Source organism: Alligator mississippiensis, chromosome 5 (genome assembly GCF_030867095.1).
Source record: "Alligator mississippiensis isolate rAllMis1 chromosome 5, rAllMis1, whole genome shotgun sequence".
Lineage (NCBI taxonomy): Eukaryota > Metazoa > Chordata > Crocodylia > Alligatoridae > Alligator > Alligator mississippiensis.
The window spans coordinates 85,461,703-85,477,026 of NC_081828.1; the positions used below are offsets into that span (position 1 = coordinate 85,461,703).

General features: G+C 44.1%; 1 protein-coding gene across 3 annotated transcripts in view; it reads left to right on the forward strand.

Moving 5' to 3' along the window:
- Positions 1-15,324, forward strand: part of GALNT1 (polypeptide N-acetylgalactosaminyltransferase 1) — a 220,396-nt gene that overhangs the window by 183,227 nt on the left and 21,845 nt on the right. For all 3 annotated transcript variants that reach the window (XM_059728581.1, XM_006269681.4, XM_059728582.1), the window contains 2 exons: positions 1,800-1,917; positions 2,946-3,126. In XM_059728581.1, the coding sequence (XP_059584564.1) occupies positions 1,800-1,917; positions 2,946-3,126 (299 nt within the window). The remainder of the gene's footprint in view (positions 1-1,799; positions 1,918-2,945; positions 3,127-15,324) is intronic.

Below are 15,324 nucleotides of genomic sequence, written 5' to 3' on the forward strand. Positions count from 1 at the left end.
TTCTAATGTCTTTTTAGGTACAAGGGAAGCTAACTTACTTTGACTTAGGAAGCACTTTTACTTTTTATGCTACTAAGAGGTTCAGAAGTAAAATATTTTTTTCAGAGCTTGTATCTTTCTCTTTTTTAAAGTAATGTTTGCTAGAAACCTAATTTGTTTTGTGTATAGTTGCAGGTACAGTTAGTTGCACTTACACTTAATTGTGGGTGTCCATTTGGCATCTTTTTCATAAATATTTAGACCATTTTTTAAAGATGCTAGAAATAGTATGTAAGCTAAAATGATAAAAGCGTATAATTTAGAATAATGCAGTCAAAGTATCCTTTTGTGTATGTGAGATGAGAATACCTATCTGGTGATGTAACACACAGCTGTCTAACTTCTGGGCAGCTGAGGGCCACACTCCACATAGGTGCCCCCTCCCCTCATCACAATGTTGGTAGTCTGATGTCCCCCCACAACCCTGAGCTGCATGTGCTGTGAAGGCTGACCATTCCCCTGTAACCAGTACAAGCAGCTCAGTCCCCCCCCCTCACCCCTCCCCCTGCTTTCTCCCAGTCGCATGATCTGCCCCTTCCTCCCCAGCGCAGGTACCTCAGCTATCCCCTGCCATGTAAGTCCGTACCCCCTCAAGCCACATGCACTACCCACCTGTAGTGCAGGCAGGCATTTGCATAGCTTGGGCTCTCCAGCCCCCTTGCGGCTGCTACAGTCTAATCCTTCAGGGACTGCATGCAGCCTTAAGGCTACCAGTTGGATAGCATTGACCTAAGAAATTGAGATTTAGGAGAATTTACATATATAAATATAAAATTACATATATAAATATAAATTTCCATATATACATATACACTTGAAAGCTCTCATGTTTTTAGAAATGTTAAATAACTAAAAATAAAGGAACTCCATATGTAACTCTGACTATAGATTTTGCTTTTATGGAAGCGGTGATAATGAGCAATGGAACCAATCATTCTTAGACTATTATGCTTTTTTGTCTCTTGAAATAGACTGTAAAGAAATTATTGCCACATTTTTTCAAGAAATTAGAACTTTTTAAATCTTATACTGTCTTTGTAGTTTGAAATCTTCTACCTATCCTGCAAATAGTAGTAATTTCCATGCCACTGGCTGTGTAAATAGCAGTTTTAAGGAGGAGTGATGTAATTTCTGTGCCTATTAAGTTGTTCCCTCTGCTGAAACTCATCAGCTAATGAGTGCTAACTGAGATGTGAGGAAAACACCTGTTGAAGTGGAACCATTGTAAGATTGGTAACTTATTTTCGGACCTGAACTGGTGGTAATATAGACACGAAAGCCATTGAACTGTGACAGGGGACTGTAGGCTTTATATAGCATTAATCTCACAGGCAATCCATTTCTCCAAGAATTAACTTAGTTTAGTGCAATAGGATGCAGGTATGAAATAAAAGGAGGGAAAGTTATAGGCTTGAAGGAAAGAAACAAAGGATAAGTATAGACTTAATAAGGTCTTTTCAAAATTCAGTACAGCAGGGGTTTTCAGCCTTTTTTTAAGGAGTGTACCCCTTCTTGGTACACATCTGGTGGTGGTGGGGGGGGGTTACACACAGCATGGGGTGGAGGATGGCAGTGGCCACCATGTGCAAGCTCCACCCTGCGGTCAGGCAGGTAGCACATGTGCAGCCCACAAAGGAGAGCCGCTGCCCTCGCCCCCCCACTACAGTACAGTATAGAAAGGATTTTGTAGTAAAGTTTGTAAACATCTGTTTGGCTTATTTTCTACATGGATGTTCAATATGTCTTTTACATCTTTTCAGGACACCAACAATGGCAGGAGGCCTTTTTTCAATAGACAGGGATTACTTCCAAGAAATTGGAACATATGATGCTGGAATGGACATTTGGGGTGGAGAGAATCTAGAAATTTCCTTCAGGGTAAGCAAACATTGCTTTGGCATTAAATTTCTCTCTTTTGAATAATTCAAGGTGTAAAAATGGTAAGGGGACAATGACTGCAACAGTTTAACATCCAAGCAGGGATAATTCGTTCTTTTGTTCTTTGGCAAAATTATATAGATGAAACTGCCTTGTTATCAAGAAAGGAAAATGACAGTTAAACAGCCTACAAAGCCTTGAGACAAAAAATTTGGATATTGGATTTTCATTTTAAAAGATAATCAATTAAAATTTGTGTTTAGAGTGATCTATGTGTAGAGAAGCTGCTTGGGGAGGCAAGGTAAGGTTTAGATCAGTGATGAATGCTTAACCTGTTAGTATAAGGTCAGTGTGTGATTTCCATTATAAAACTTCTTTCAGTGATTTACAACCTGGTAGCTGTACCTTTCTTCTGAGTGGGGGTCCTATCTAGTGTTGCCCATATTTCTACAGTATCTTCCTATGGATGACAACAAATACATTATTTGGGTAATTCCTTTCCTTGCTTTTACCTATCAGCTCAGAATACTATGTAGATACCTACAAAATAGCTAAAAACATTTATAAGTGTGAGGTACCATTTTTGGGGTCCAGAATAAAGTTGCAAATGTCTTTCAAACTTTTAAGTTCCAGAATCTTAAAACAATTTCTGGATTTAACATTACATTTTACAAAAATGTAATATTAAAGTCTTCTTAGCAATATGTAAATGTAGCTGCTTTATTACATTTCATATTCAATTTTTTTTTTTGCTTCACACTGTCAGCTCTGCTAATCACTTCCAGGCAGCTTCTTACTGACATCTCAGTACTCATACACTTGGTGTGACTCAGTCTGCCTCTCTACCCTCCAAACATCCTTACTCTGGTCAGTTTGAAACTGGCTTATTACTTTAGTGAATACTATTAGGTTTGTTAAAGACCCGGGATGATAGAATTTTTCAGGTTGAAAAGACATGAGAACTAAGAACCGGTTTAAAGTATGTGTAGCCACCTTGAATTATGCAATAACTGTCCTATTGCTTTCAGATTTGGCAGTGTGGGGGCACTTTGGAAATTGTAACCTGCTCACATGTTGGACATGTATTCCGAAAAGCCACTCCTTATACTTTTCCAGGAGGCACAGGGCAGATTATTAACAAAAATAATAGGCGGCTTGCAGAAGTCTGGATGGATGAGTTCAAGAATTTCTTTTACATAATTTCCCCGGGTAAGTCTTTGGTTATGAAGTGATCCCATTGCAAAGTAGGAGTGCCTATTACATAAAAATACTAATTTTCTGAGGCCTATAAATGAAATAAAACAAAAAGGCCTCAGTTAAATTTTGTTCTTATTACCAATCATGTTAATGTAGATTCCAAGAAATAGTTTATTTATGTATAACTGAACATTATGAATGAGCTACAAGTGAGCAGAAATCAAAGTGCAATGGAAAATTTAGTTATTGTAATGAAATGCTGAAAATATAGCCAACAGACCAAGTATCTCATTAGAATGGGAAGCAAGGCCCGTGATTGTTCTGATCTAAGGTGATCAACTGAACTTACTACTGTTGATTTCAAATAAGAAATTCATTCATGTATCAGGAAAGTTAGACAACAGCAATTTTCTCAATTTCATTTGGGGTAAATATGTAGGTTATTTTATAGCTGGTATTTCCTGTTGTCTTTCAAATTTCTCTTGTGACTTTTGTCTTAAAGGAATTGTGCTTCTGTCTCTCCTAGTTTTGGAGTAGTGTTGTAGCTGTGATGTTCCAGGGAATATGAAAGAGTCAAGGATTCTTGTGCGGGATCTCTCTTATTGGACCAGCTGTGTGGTTGGAATAGATTTTGCCAGTTTTTCAAGTGCAGTGCAGTACAGCAGTTAAAAGGCTGCTACCTAAAGAAAAAAAACACAGAAGTTGCAGGAAATTAGAGGAGGAACGGAGTACATTAAGAAACAATGCATCCTATTCCAACCATGTAATTAGTCTAATGTAATGTATCACACACACAAATCCTTGTTCCTCTCCCTCTTCCATTTACTGACATTAAACTGACAGTGCTGCAGTATTTGTGAATTGACATTACATGTGCAATGCATTTCTAGCATTTTTATTTTGGTCAGGTAGCTTGGATTTTCTTCTTTTACACAGACGTATACAGTTTGAATATAAACAAAAACCTATTTTTCTCCCTTATAAAATAGGATGTTATGGTTTTACTTAATGGCTGCTTTTTTGTGAAGTGAAGTTCATGCTATGTGATGACTCCTGCTGACTTGTCAATCTAGTGTCAAAACATGTTCATTTTAACTTGTTTCTTAATTTACTCCTTCCTTCTCTAGTTCCCCTCAACTTCTTTTTTTTTCTTTACATGTAGCAGCCCTTTCACTGCTACGTATGACCTGACCCACAAGATAAGTTGTGAGCAATCAGCCTGTTCAGACAGCTGTACAGTAAACTCAGTAACTAGTTCATCTTCAAGGATTCTGATTTTCTCTGTTTAAAAATCGCAAATTCTCTGATAAAATTTAATTGCAAGTTCTCTGATTAAAACCCCCAAAATCCACATGTATGTAGGTATCAGTTTAACATAATGTTTTATTGATATATTAAAAGTTTTAAAACAATTTGGATGCCTACCAGCCTGCTGGTGGGGCCCCTAGATGCCAGGGCTGCAGTACCAGGGACCTGGGTCCACAGCCCACTACACCAGGGGTGGGCAATTATTTCGGGCAGATGGCCGCTTACTGAGTTTTGGCAAGCCATCAAGGGCTGCATGACAGACAGCCAGGGGCAGATAAATATGAATTTTCTAAACTTTTTAGGGGTCCTGCGGGCCAGATAGAATGGCCTGGCAAGCCACACCCAGCCTGCGGGCTGCATTTTGCCCACCCCTGCTCTCAGTATAGGCAGTACACAGACTAAACTTGAGCTTCTCTAAGGACTGTGTGCAGGATTTTGAGAGAGAATTGTCTGCCCTTCCTAGGCTATCATGCAGAAGTCCATTTAAAAAGCTGCAGACATATTCAGCTGAGGCACTTTGAGTTGTACCCATGAATTTATCTGTGACAGACCTGTTGAAGAAGGCACCAGTCCCATGGAGCAAATGCTGTGGTCCGTGTGTAAACCAGTATTTTTGGTGGAGGAGAACTAATAAAACGTGGCAGAGTTATATAGTCACACAAACCTGGAATAACTGTCAGTGACTCCAGATTTTCAACATGAGAAGGAGACCTGTTTAAATTACCTCCAAGTGAGAGAAGCCCTATCAATAAATAGTGGCAGATTGCTGTTGCTATGTAGAAACTGGCTACTCCTTATGGTTGAGGTCTGTGGCTTACCAGATCAGTGTTGGCAATTCATCTGTTGGTGCTGTGGAGGTTTTTAGGCAATTAATATTACCATGCATTACCTAAAGCTGATAGACATCAATTAATGTGGCTTAATAGATGTATTTTGGAGAATAAGCATCCCAAGCTGTACATATGCCATTTGATGGTACTCCTATTCATAGATTCATAGATGTTGGGGTTGGAAGGGACCTCAGTAAGTCATCGAGTCTAACCCCCTGCCCTTGGCAGGAAAGAGTGCTAGGGTCAGACAGCCCCAGCTAAGTGTTTGTCCAGTCTCTTCTGGTAACCCTTACTGTGAAGAAGTTCTTTCTTATGCCCAATTTAAATCTGCTCTCCGTCAATTTGTGGCCATTTTTCCTAGTTACTCTAAGGGGTGCCTTAGTAAATAGAACATCTCCTATTCCTTGCTGCCCTCTGATGAATTTATAGGCAGCCACAAGATCACCTTTCAGCCTTCTCTTGTGAAGGCTGAAGAGATACAGGTCCCTCAGTCTCTCATCTTAGGGCCTTACCTGCAGGCCTCTGGCCATACAAGTGGCCTTCCTTTGAACCCTTTCAAGATCCTCCGCACCCCTCTTGAAGTGCAGTACCCAAAACTGGACGCAGTACTCCAACTGTGGCCTGGCCAGTGCCTCATAGAGGGGAAGCATCACCTTGCATCTGCTAATGCATGATAAAGTGCGGTTAGCCTTGTTGATCGCTTTGTCACATTGATGACTCATGCTCATCTTGGAATAAACTATGACTCCAAGATCCCTTTCCACTGCTGTGCTTCTGAGGTCATCCCCCAGCCTGTAAGTGTGTTGGTGATTCTTTTTGCTTAGGTGCAGCATGCACTTGTCTTTGTTGACCTGCATCGTATTTCATACTGCTCATTTTTCCAACCTGTCCAGATCCGCCTGGATCAGTTCCCTACCCTCTGGTGTGTTAACTTTGCCCTATAATTTGGTATCATCTGCGAACTTGGACAGGATACTCTCCACACCCTTGTCCAAGTCACTGATGAAGACATTGAATAGCACCAGTCCAAGGACCAAGCCTTGTGGGACTCCACTGCCAACATCTTTCCAGGTGATATCGACCCGTCCACCACCACTCTCTGGGTGTGACCCCCAAGCCAATTTGCCACCCACCTGACTCTGTAATCATCTACATCACAGCCTGTCAATTTATTTATGAGAACAGAATGAGATACCGTATCAAAGACCTTCTTAAAGTCTAGGTAGATGACATCTACCTTGACTCCTACGTCTAAGCATTTTGTGACCTGGTCGTAAAAAGAAACAAGGTTAGTCAGGCAGGATCTACCTGCAGTGAATCCATGCTGATTTCCTTTCAGCATTATTTCCCCTGCTGGGCTCCCACAAATGTGATCCTTAATTGTTTTTTTCAGAGTTTTCCCAAGGATAGAGGTGAGACCAACTGGCCTGTAGTTTTCCAGTTCCTCCCTCCTCCCCTTTTTGAAAATAGGGACCACATTGGCCCTTTTCCAGTCCTCTGGGACCTGACCGGAACACCTTGAGTGCTCAAACAACCATGCCAGCAGCTCTTCTATGACACTGACCAATTCCTTTAGCACCCTTGGATGAAGTTCATCTGGGCCTGCTGATATGAACACATCCAGCCCCTCCAAGTGCCCCTTCACCAAGTCTGTACTAACAGTTTATGGGCTGGTGTCCCTCCAGCATCTATCTATGATCCAATTGGGAGATTTGTTTTGGTCTGCAGCAAGGAGTGCTGCAGCAAGGGGTGTCTAGGAACACAGATGCAAATAACTCATTGAAGAGCTCAGCTTTGTCCTCCTTCTCCTTCACCAGTTGCCCTAGTTTGTCCTGTAGGGGTTTTATGCTACCCTTGCACCTTCCTTTTGCTCCCTATATACCTGAAGAAAGAGGTTCTTTTTGATGACCACATTATGGCCACAATGGAGTTTCATCTAGTAAATTCAGTAATAAATAATTTTTTCAGGCCTTAACTGACTTCAGCAGTAGGTTGATATACCCCAATATGGGAGGTATGGGAAAGGTACATGACATTGGGTGCTAGGGACAGCTGACATTCCACTGTTAGACAACTAAGGAGCTTATTTCCTCTAAATGTGGTTATCAGTATGGGGTCTGTGCTGCCTTCTTTAACCTGTGGTTTATGAAACCTTATTATGGCCTTAAAACACCCAGGAAAAGAGATTCAATCATGCTTGGTGGTTGCAAAGTGGGAATAGTAGGTTCCACATCAGTGGGGCTGAGGACAGGAGGTCAACATCACTTAGATGTCATTGTAGTTAATGTCATATGTATGTTAAATGTTTGATCCCTGCAGAGATTTTGCAAGATACGAGCGGGATTTTTATCTGGGGCTGGCTCAGAACCCTGTTGTATTACTGACCTGGGTGGAGGCAAGCAAGGGAAATAAAGGCTTCTTTGTGCACCCACATCTTTGCCTTGCAGGGTGACATGGAGGAGAAAATGAGATGCTGCGGTGGGTGGATTCAGTTCTGTTGTTATACATATATATTTGTCTGTCGTCCATTGCATGAAGTTGATTTTATGTAATGCAGAGTTTATTGCACTAAAAGCTTTGCACAAACCTTGCTGTGTTGAGGTTGCCAAACAGATTCTTGGTTCATTTGCAAATCTGAGGATTGCAAAAAGGCCCCATGGAAAACTTAAGTATTCATGAGACAGCCAAGAGAATCAAGCTCAGGAGGAGGCAATTCTGGTGCTAGAGCTGACAAAATTTATTTCTCATATGCCACAGGTAATACAGTAGGCAGCTTTGAAACTAAATCTGATGATTTGCTTTATGTTGCAAGGAAATATGTTTCTAGGAGTGATTTAGCCTTTCAGTTCATCAGTAAAGGCTTTGAAAGCCACCTTCAAGGAATTCTGAAATCATAAAAATAGAATAAAAAATACTCTGCATATTAAGTTAACTGCACAGATGTTGAATAAGCAATTAAAACAAACCATGGGAAGCTGCAGTCAAAAGCACAAAAATGTTTACCCTCTAACATTGTCAGAGGCATTTAAGTTTTGTTGAAAGTCAGCATGCCATAGGGCAGGGTTTGTCAACCGGGGGTATGTGTACCCCTGGGGGTACTTTGAAAGGTCCCAGGGAGTATACGGGGGTGGGCAGAGATGGAACACTGCCACATCACGCCACTGCCTCTCAGGAGCAGGGCTGGGGTGGGGTGAAAGTAGGGCTGCACAGACACTGCGCTGCCGCCGCTCTGTTTGCCATGTCCCTGCTCCGTGTCCTGCTGTTTGCCACCTTGTCCCCTGGGGGTACACCTACTAAAGAGGGGCTGCCAGGGGTACACTTTAAAAAGGTTGAAAACCCCAACCATAGGGCATGGGCAGACTTGACACTTAAAATGTTTCAAAAACCTTTTGATATATTTGAAAAGGCCAGGTGTGCAAATCTACAAGCCCTTTGAAACATTCCAGGAGTGGCTTAAGCACTCCAGAATAGTATGTTTTTAAATGAGAAGCTGTTTTGAAATTTTTCATTTTTAGTTATGTTTTCATGGCGAGGGGGGAAAAGATCAGGGTGGTCAGCCTCCCTTCTGTCCAGCTGCCAGCCCTGCTCCAGGTACTTGGATCCTGCCAGGTGCCTACTGGGATATCTGCAATGTCTGCTGGGACCCCTGCCAGATCCAGAACCAGGCTTACCATACCCTGGTGACTCCCAGGGCCAACTCCAGAGCCAGCTCCAGGCTCAGTACTGAGAGGGACTATCTGCGAGGGGAAGAGGAGCGATAAAGAGTGGAGCTGGGGTGTCGGGCTACCACTGGTGGAGCTAGGGAACCGCCCCCACGCTCCCCCTACCTCTTAGTTCTCTCCTTCCTTCCTCCTCTCACCCTTGTGAGATGGAGAACAGTGGCAGGTTGCTGCAGCCTTCTCTAGCCACCACCCTCAAGCTGGTGCTAGAGAAGGCTCCAGAATTTTGAAATGTTCCAATCAGAAACAGTATGCATGTCTCCCAGCCAAAATATTTCAGTTTTGACAGTGTTTCTCATTTTACTTGGAAATGTTTTAATGTTAAATCTGTTTGCACCCAAAGAGATATAGGTGGAACATGGGGGACAGAAACAATATTGTATGTTCATATACCACCATTCAGTAGAAGTCTGGTATTGTATAAAGACTTCTGCTGCAGTATGACAGGCCAGATTCAAACTTGTACCTTGTTTTTTACCAATGAATACATCCATGTGAGGTGTCTGAACATATTTTAGATTTTACGCAAAAGGCTGCTGAAAATTTTATTGGCACAATTGTCTGTATTATGTATTCCTTAAGTCTCACCAAAACTTCTCCCACGATCATTGAGACAGAAATACACATGCTTATGAAGAGGAATGCACAAAAGTCTCACGCAGGCAGAAGTGTAAACAAGCAAACTAAAAAGGGATCCAATCTTAATGTAATATGAGAAACTGTTTTTTGAGAAAAATGTGATCCTTGAAAAGAGCAGCAATACATTTTTTCATACAGTTATTGCCTTACTTTAAAGTAAAAGCCAGTATTTGAAAGATGAGAAGGGAGATTTGCTTTATTTTTGTTATTTCCAACTAGTCTTTTAAAAACTAGTATTAAAAACTTTGTTTTAATTTCATATGCACAAATAGTTCGTGTATATTTAATATGTTAAATGTAGATTCTCCCTATGCATGAAGAAGGCTGTTTGTACCCAAAAGCTTACAAAGAACAATTTTTCTACCTGTTTAGTTGATCTAATAAAATATACTACATCTACCCAAAGAACCTTGTTGACAATTCTTTGGAGGCTTTAGTTATTTAGGGGTCTCCACTACCCAAAATAACCTGTTGAGTCTCTTCTTTCCACTAACTACATCTCCCCCAAAGACATTGCAGTGGATACTCTCATTGAATAACACTGACAGAAGCCATGTTTTCCATGTGACAGTTGCATTTTTTTCCTACAAACTCATAATCCCACAACATTTTAAATAAATGGTACTTTACATTCTGCACTACTTAGCATTTTGTTTACCTGAGTACTTGATGTTTGCTTGATGACTTGATGACTCAAGTCAAGATCTAATATTGAAAACTAGGAAATTAAATTGTGATGTACAGGCTTATTGAGCCTGTTGATATATTTCATATTTTTGTAGTTTTTCTGTGACTTAATGTGATTTCTTCCTCTCCCCTCTTAGCATATAACCTTTAATTATCCTCAGCTCTGGCAGTGGGTGTTAATATCTACATCACAGTATATAGTACCACATAAAGATACTTCAATTTTTGTTTTGTTTTGTGTTTTAACAAACTAGCACAAGTACCAGAAGCAGTATTGTGTGTTACTGTACAATTTCACCTGGGTTAATTTTTCCTGCGTCTCAGGTTATACTGCTCCAACTACCCAAGCTACTTGGTGTGTATATCTATGCAGCACTGCATAGGTTGGTATAGACATTCTCCATGAGAGGTTTACCTTTTTGAGCTTTTTAAAAAGGTAATCAAGGGTTCCCTTCTATTTTCACACATTTTTAGGCCACAGCAGACTGGCACCTTTCCTTTTGAACAATGACATTTAAAACCACTTGCATAGATATCACAACTGCACACCATTAAAAGCAACTTTATCCTTTATTCTTCATGGTTGTGACTTGAATTCTTATTGTCATTCAGCATTGTGACAAAGTTTATAACAGCTTTTTACCTAAAAGCAAATATAGGGAACCTAAACTATCCAGACATTTGCTGGGAAGAGCAGTCAGCCAGGTCTGGCCACTCACATAGATTCACAGATGTTAGGGTCGGAAGGGACTTCAATAGATCATCGAGTCCGACCCCCTGCATAAGCAGGAAAGAGTGCTGGGTCTAGATGACCCCAGCTAGATACTCATCTAACCTCCTCTTGAAGACGTCCAGGGTAGGGGAGCCCGTTCCAGACCTTGGCCACTCGAACTGTGAAGAAGTTCTTCCTAATGTCCAATCTAAATCTGCTCTCTGCTAGCTTGTGGCCATTGTTTCTTGTAACCCCCGGGGGCGCCTTGGTGAATAAATACTCACCAATTCCCTTCTGTGCCCCCGTGATGAACTTATAGGCAGCCACAAGGTCGCCTCTCAACCTTCTCTTGCAGAGGCTGAAAAGGTCCAGTTTCTCTAGTCTCTCCTCGTAGGGCTTGGTCTGCAGGCCCTTAACTATACGAGTGGCCCTTTTCTGCGCCCTCTCCAGGTTATCCGCATCCTTCTTGAAGTGTGGCGCCCAGAATTGCACGCAGTACTCCAACTGCGGTCTGACCAGCGCCCGATAGAGGGGAAGTATCACTTCCTTGGACCTATTTGTCATGCATCTGCTGATGCATGATAAAGTGCCATTGGCTTTTTTGATGGCTTCGTCACGCTGCCGACTCATGTTCATCTTGGAGTCCACTAGGACTCCAAGATCCCTTTCCACCTCTGTGCCACCCAGCAGGTCATTTCCTAGGCAGTAGGTGTGCTGGACATTTTTCCTCCCTAGGTGCAGCACTTTGCATTTCTCCTTGTTGAACTGCATCCTGTTGTTTTCTGCCCACTTGTCCAACCTATCCAGGTCTACCTGCAGCTGTTCCCTGCCCTCTGGCGTGTCCACATCTCCCCAGAGCTTTGTGTCATCTGCAAACTTGGACAGAGTACATTTCACTCCCTCGTCCAAGTCGCTGATGAAGACATTAAAGAGTATCGGTCCAAGGACTGAGCCCTGCAGGACCCCACTGCCCACACCCTTCCAGGTCGAAACGGACCCATCTACCACGACTCTCTGGGTGTGACCCTCCAGCCAATTCGCCACCCACCGGACTGTGTAGTCATCCAATTCACAGCCTCTTAACTTGTTCACCAGTATGGGGTGGGATACTTTATCGAAGGCCTTCCTGAAGTCTAAGTATACGACATCCACCCCTCCTCCTGTGTCCAGGCGTTTCGTAACCTGGTCATAAAAAGAGACTAGATTGGTCAGGCAGGATCTGCCTGCCACGAACCCGTGCTGGTTTCCCCTCAGCATAATTTGTCCTGCTGGGCTCTCACAAATGTGAGCCTTGATAATTTTTTCAAAGACTTTGCCAAGGATGGAGGTGAGAGTGACTGGCCTATAGTTGCCCGGGTCCTCCTTCCTCCCCCTTTTGAAAATAGGGACCGCGTTGGCCCTTTTCCAGTCCTCAGGGACTTGGCCCGTGCGCCACGAGCGTTCGAATATTCCCGCCAGTGGCTCTGCAGTGATGTCGGCCAGTGCTTTCAGCACCCTCGGATGGAGCTCAACCGGGCCTGCCGACTTAAAGGCATCCAGTTCTTCCAAGTGACTATGCACCATCTCAGGGTCTACGCATGGAAGTCTGGCGCCTTGCTGCTGCCTCTCTACAACCCCAGTGAGAGACTTCTTGTGTCCCTCACTTAGGAACACTGAGGCAAAGAACTCATTGAGGAGTTCAGCCTTGTCCCCCCTGTCCATCACCAATTGTTTCTGCCCATTTAGCAGGGGTCCTATTCCTCCCTGGGCCTTCCTTTTACTCCCTATATATCTAAAAAACAATTTCTTGTTGTGTTTGACTTGGGTTGCCATCCTCAGCTCCATGGTAGGTTCCTAGCTGTGTTACAGGACCTCCATCTAACCCAGGAGGTGCACAGTCCCACCAGGGGAAATGCCTTGTTAGATCTGGTCCTGGCCACAAGCGACAACCTGGTGAGGGGACTGCGGGTGCTCGATCACCTAGGTGATAGCGATCATCGCCTATGAGATTCACCATCCACCGCAGGGTGGCAAAGGCCTGCAGCAAGGCAGCAGCCCTGGACTTCAGGAGGGCGGATTTCATTGAGCTAAGGAGACTAGTCAGGGAGGCACTGAGGTCCCGGAGGGGTGGGGAGTTGGGAGTCCAAGAAGAGTGGTTGTTCCTGAAGGAGACGATCCTCCAAGCCCAAAGGGTGGCAATCCCAACATGGATCAAAGGGGGCAAGAGTGCTCAAAAGCCCCCATGGCTCAGCAAAAGCATCCAGGAATGTCTTAAAGCTAAGAAGGTCGCATACACCCAAAGGAAGGGAGGGAGCCATCACCAGGGAGGACTATACCTCTGTTGCTCAGGATTGTAGAGGGACTGTTAGGAAGGCCAAGGTGGAGATGGAACTGGGACTAGCAACCTGGATCAAGGATAACAAGAAACCCTTTTTTTTAAATACATGGTGGGGTAAACAGAACGTTCCAGGTAACACGGGTCCTCTTCAGGACACGCTTGGAAATCTGGTGGTCTCGCCAGATGACAAAGCTAATTTATTTAACAATTTATTTTCCTCCACTTTTCTGAGCGGGGACCAGGTCATCCCCGCCACCGGGATCCGTCCCAAGGGAGGCGCAGCCAGGCCCAGGGTCAGTGAGGACCTAGTCAGGGAACTTCTGGTGGGACTGGACATGTTCAAATCAGCAGGTCCTGACGATCTCCACCCCAGAGTGTTGAGGGAATTAGCAGAGGTCATTGCAGGACTCCTGGCACAGCTTTACGAGCACTTATGGTGCTCTGGAGAGGTGCCGGAGGACTGGAAAAGGGCCAATGTGGTCCCCATTTTCATAAAAGGGAGGAAGGAGGACCCAGGAAATTATAGACATGTTAGTCTTACCTCAATCCTGGGGAAGCTCTTTGAGAAAATGATCCAGGTGCACATCTGCGAGGGGCAAGCAGGGGAGTGTGTGCTTAAGGGCAACCAACATGGGTTTATTAGAGGCAGGTCCTGTCTGGCCTTCTATGACTGGGTCATAAAATCCTTGGACACAGGTGTCACGGTGGACGTAGTCTTCCTGGACTTTAGGAAAGCCTTCGACACTGCCTGTCACCCCATTCTCTTAAAAAAAATTAAGAGATTGTGGTGTCAATGCCTACACAGTCAGATGGGTCGCCAATTGGGGCGCACCCAGAGAGTTGTGGTGGACGGGTCATTTTCAACCTGGAGGGATATGGGCAGCGGGGTCCCCCAGGGCTCGGTCCTCGGGCCTGTACTGTTCAGCATCTTCATCAGCGACTTGGACGAGGGGGTGAAAAGCACCTTGTTCAAATTCACAGATGACACTAAGATGTGGGGAGAAGTGGGCATGCTAGAAGGGAGGGGCAGGCTGCAATTGGATCTGGACAGGTTACACGGGTGGGCAGATGAGAACAGGTTGGGGTTCAATACTGACCAGTGCAAGATATTGCACCTGGGGAGGAAGAACCAGCAGCATACCTACAGGCTGGGGAACTCCCTTCTCGTCAGCACAGAGGCAGAAAAGGATCTTGGAATCATTATAGACTCCAAGATGAAAATGGGCCGCCAATGTGGGGACGCAGTCAGGAAGGCTAATTGCACCTTGTCATGCATCCACAGATGCATCACAAGCAGGTCCAAGGAGGTGATCCTTCCCTTCTATATAACATTGGTCAAGCTGCAGTTGGAGTACTGCGTCCAGTTCTGGGCGCTGCACTTCAGGAGGGATGTGGCCAGCATAGAGAGGGTCCAGAGGAGGGCCACTCGCATGATCAGGGGGCAGCAGAGCAGGCCCTAGGAGAAGAGGCTACGAGACCTGAACCTGTTCAGCCTCCACAAGAGGGATGAGAGGGGATCTGGTGGCCATCTGTAAACTTGCCATGGGGAACCAGCAGACAATGGGAGAGTCCCTGTTCCCCTGAGCACTACTGGGAGTAACAAGTAATAATGGCCATAAGGTGACTGAGAGTAGATTCAGGCTACTATCAGGAGGCACTACTTCACAGTCAGGGCAGCTAGGATCTGGAACCAACTTCCAAGGGAAGTGGTGCTCGCTCCTACTCTGGGGGTTGTCAGAAGGAGGCTAGACAGTCACTTAGCCGGGGTTGTTTGACCCCCAGCATTCTTTCCTGCCATGGCAGGGGGTCAGACTTGATGATCTGCTCAGGTCCCTTCCAACCCTACCAACTATGAAACTATAGCAGGTTCCTTGAATGAATGAGTAAACAATACTGTAAAGTGAGAGAGATTCTTCCTTTGTGTTGGAGCATAACATCTAAATGCTTCATCCATCAGTTATTTTTTCCAGCCGGAAGGAGAGGAACTCCTCACCTCAG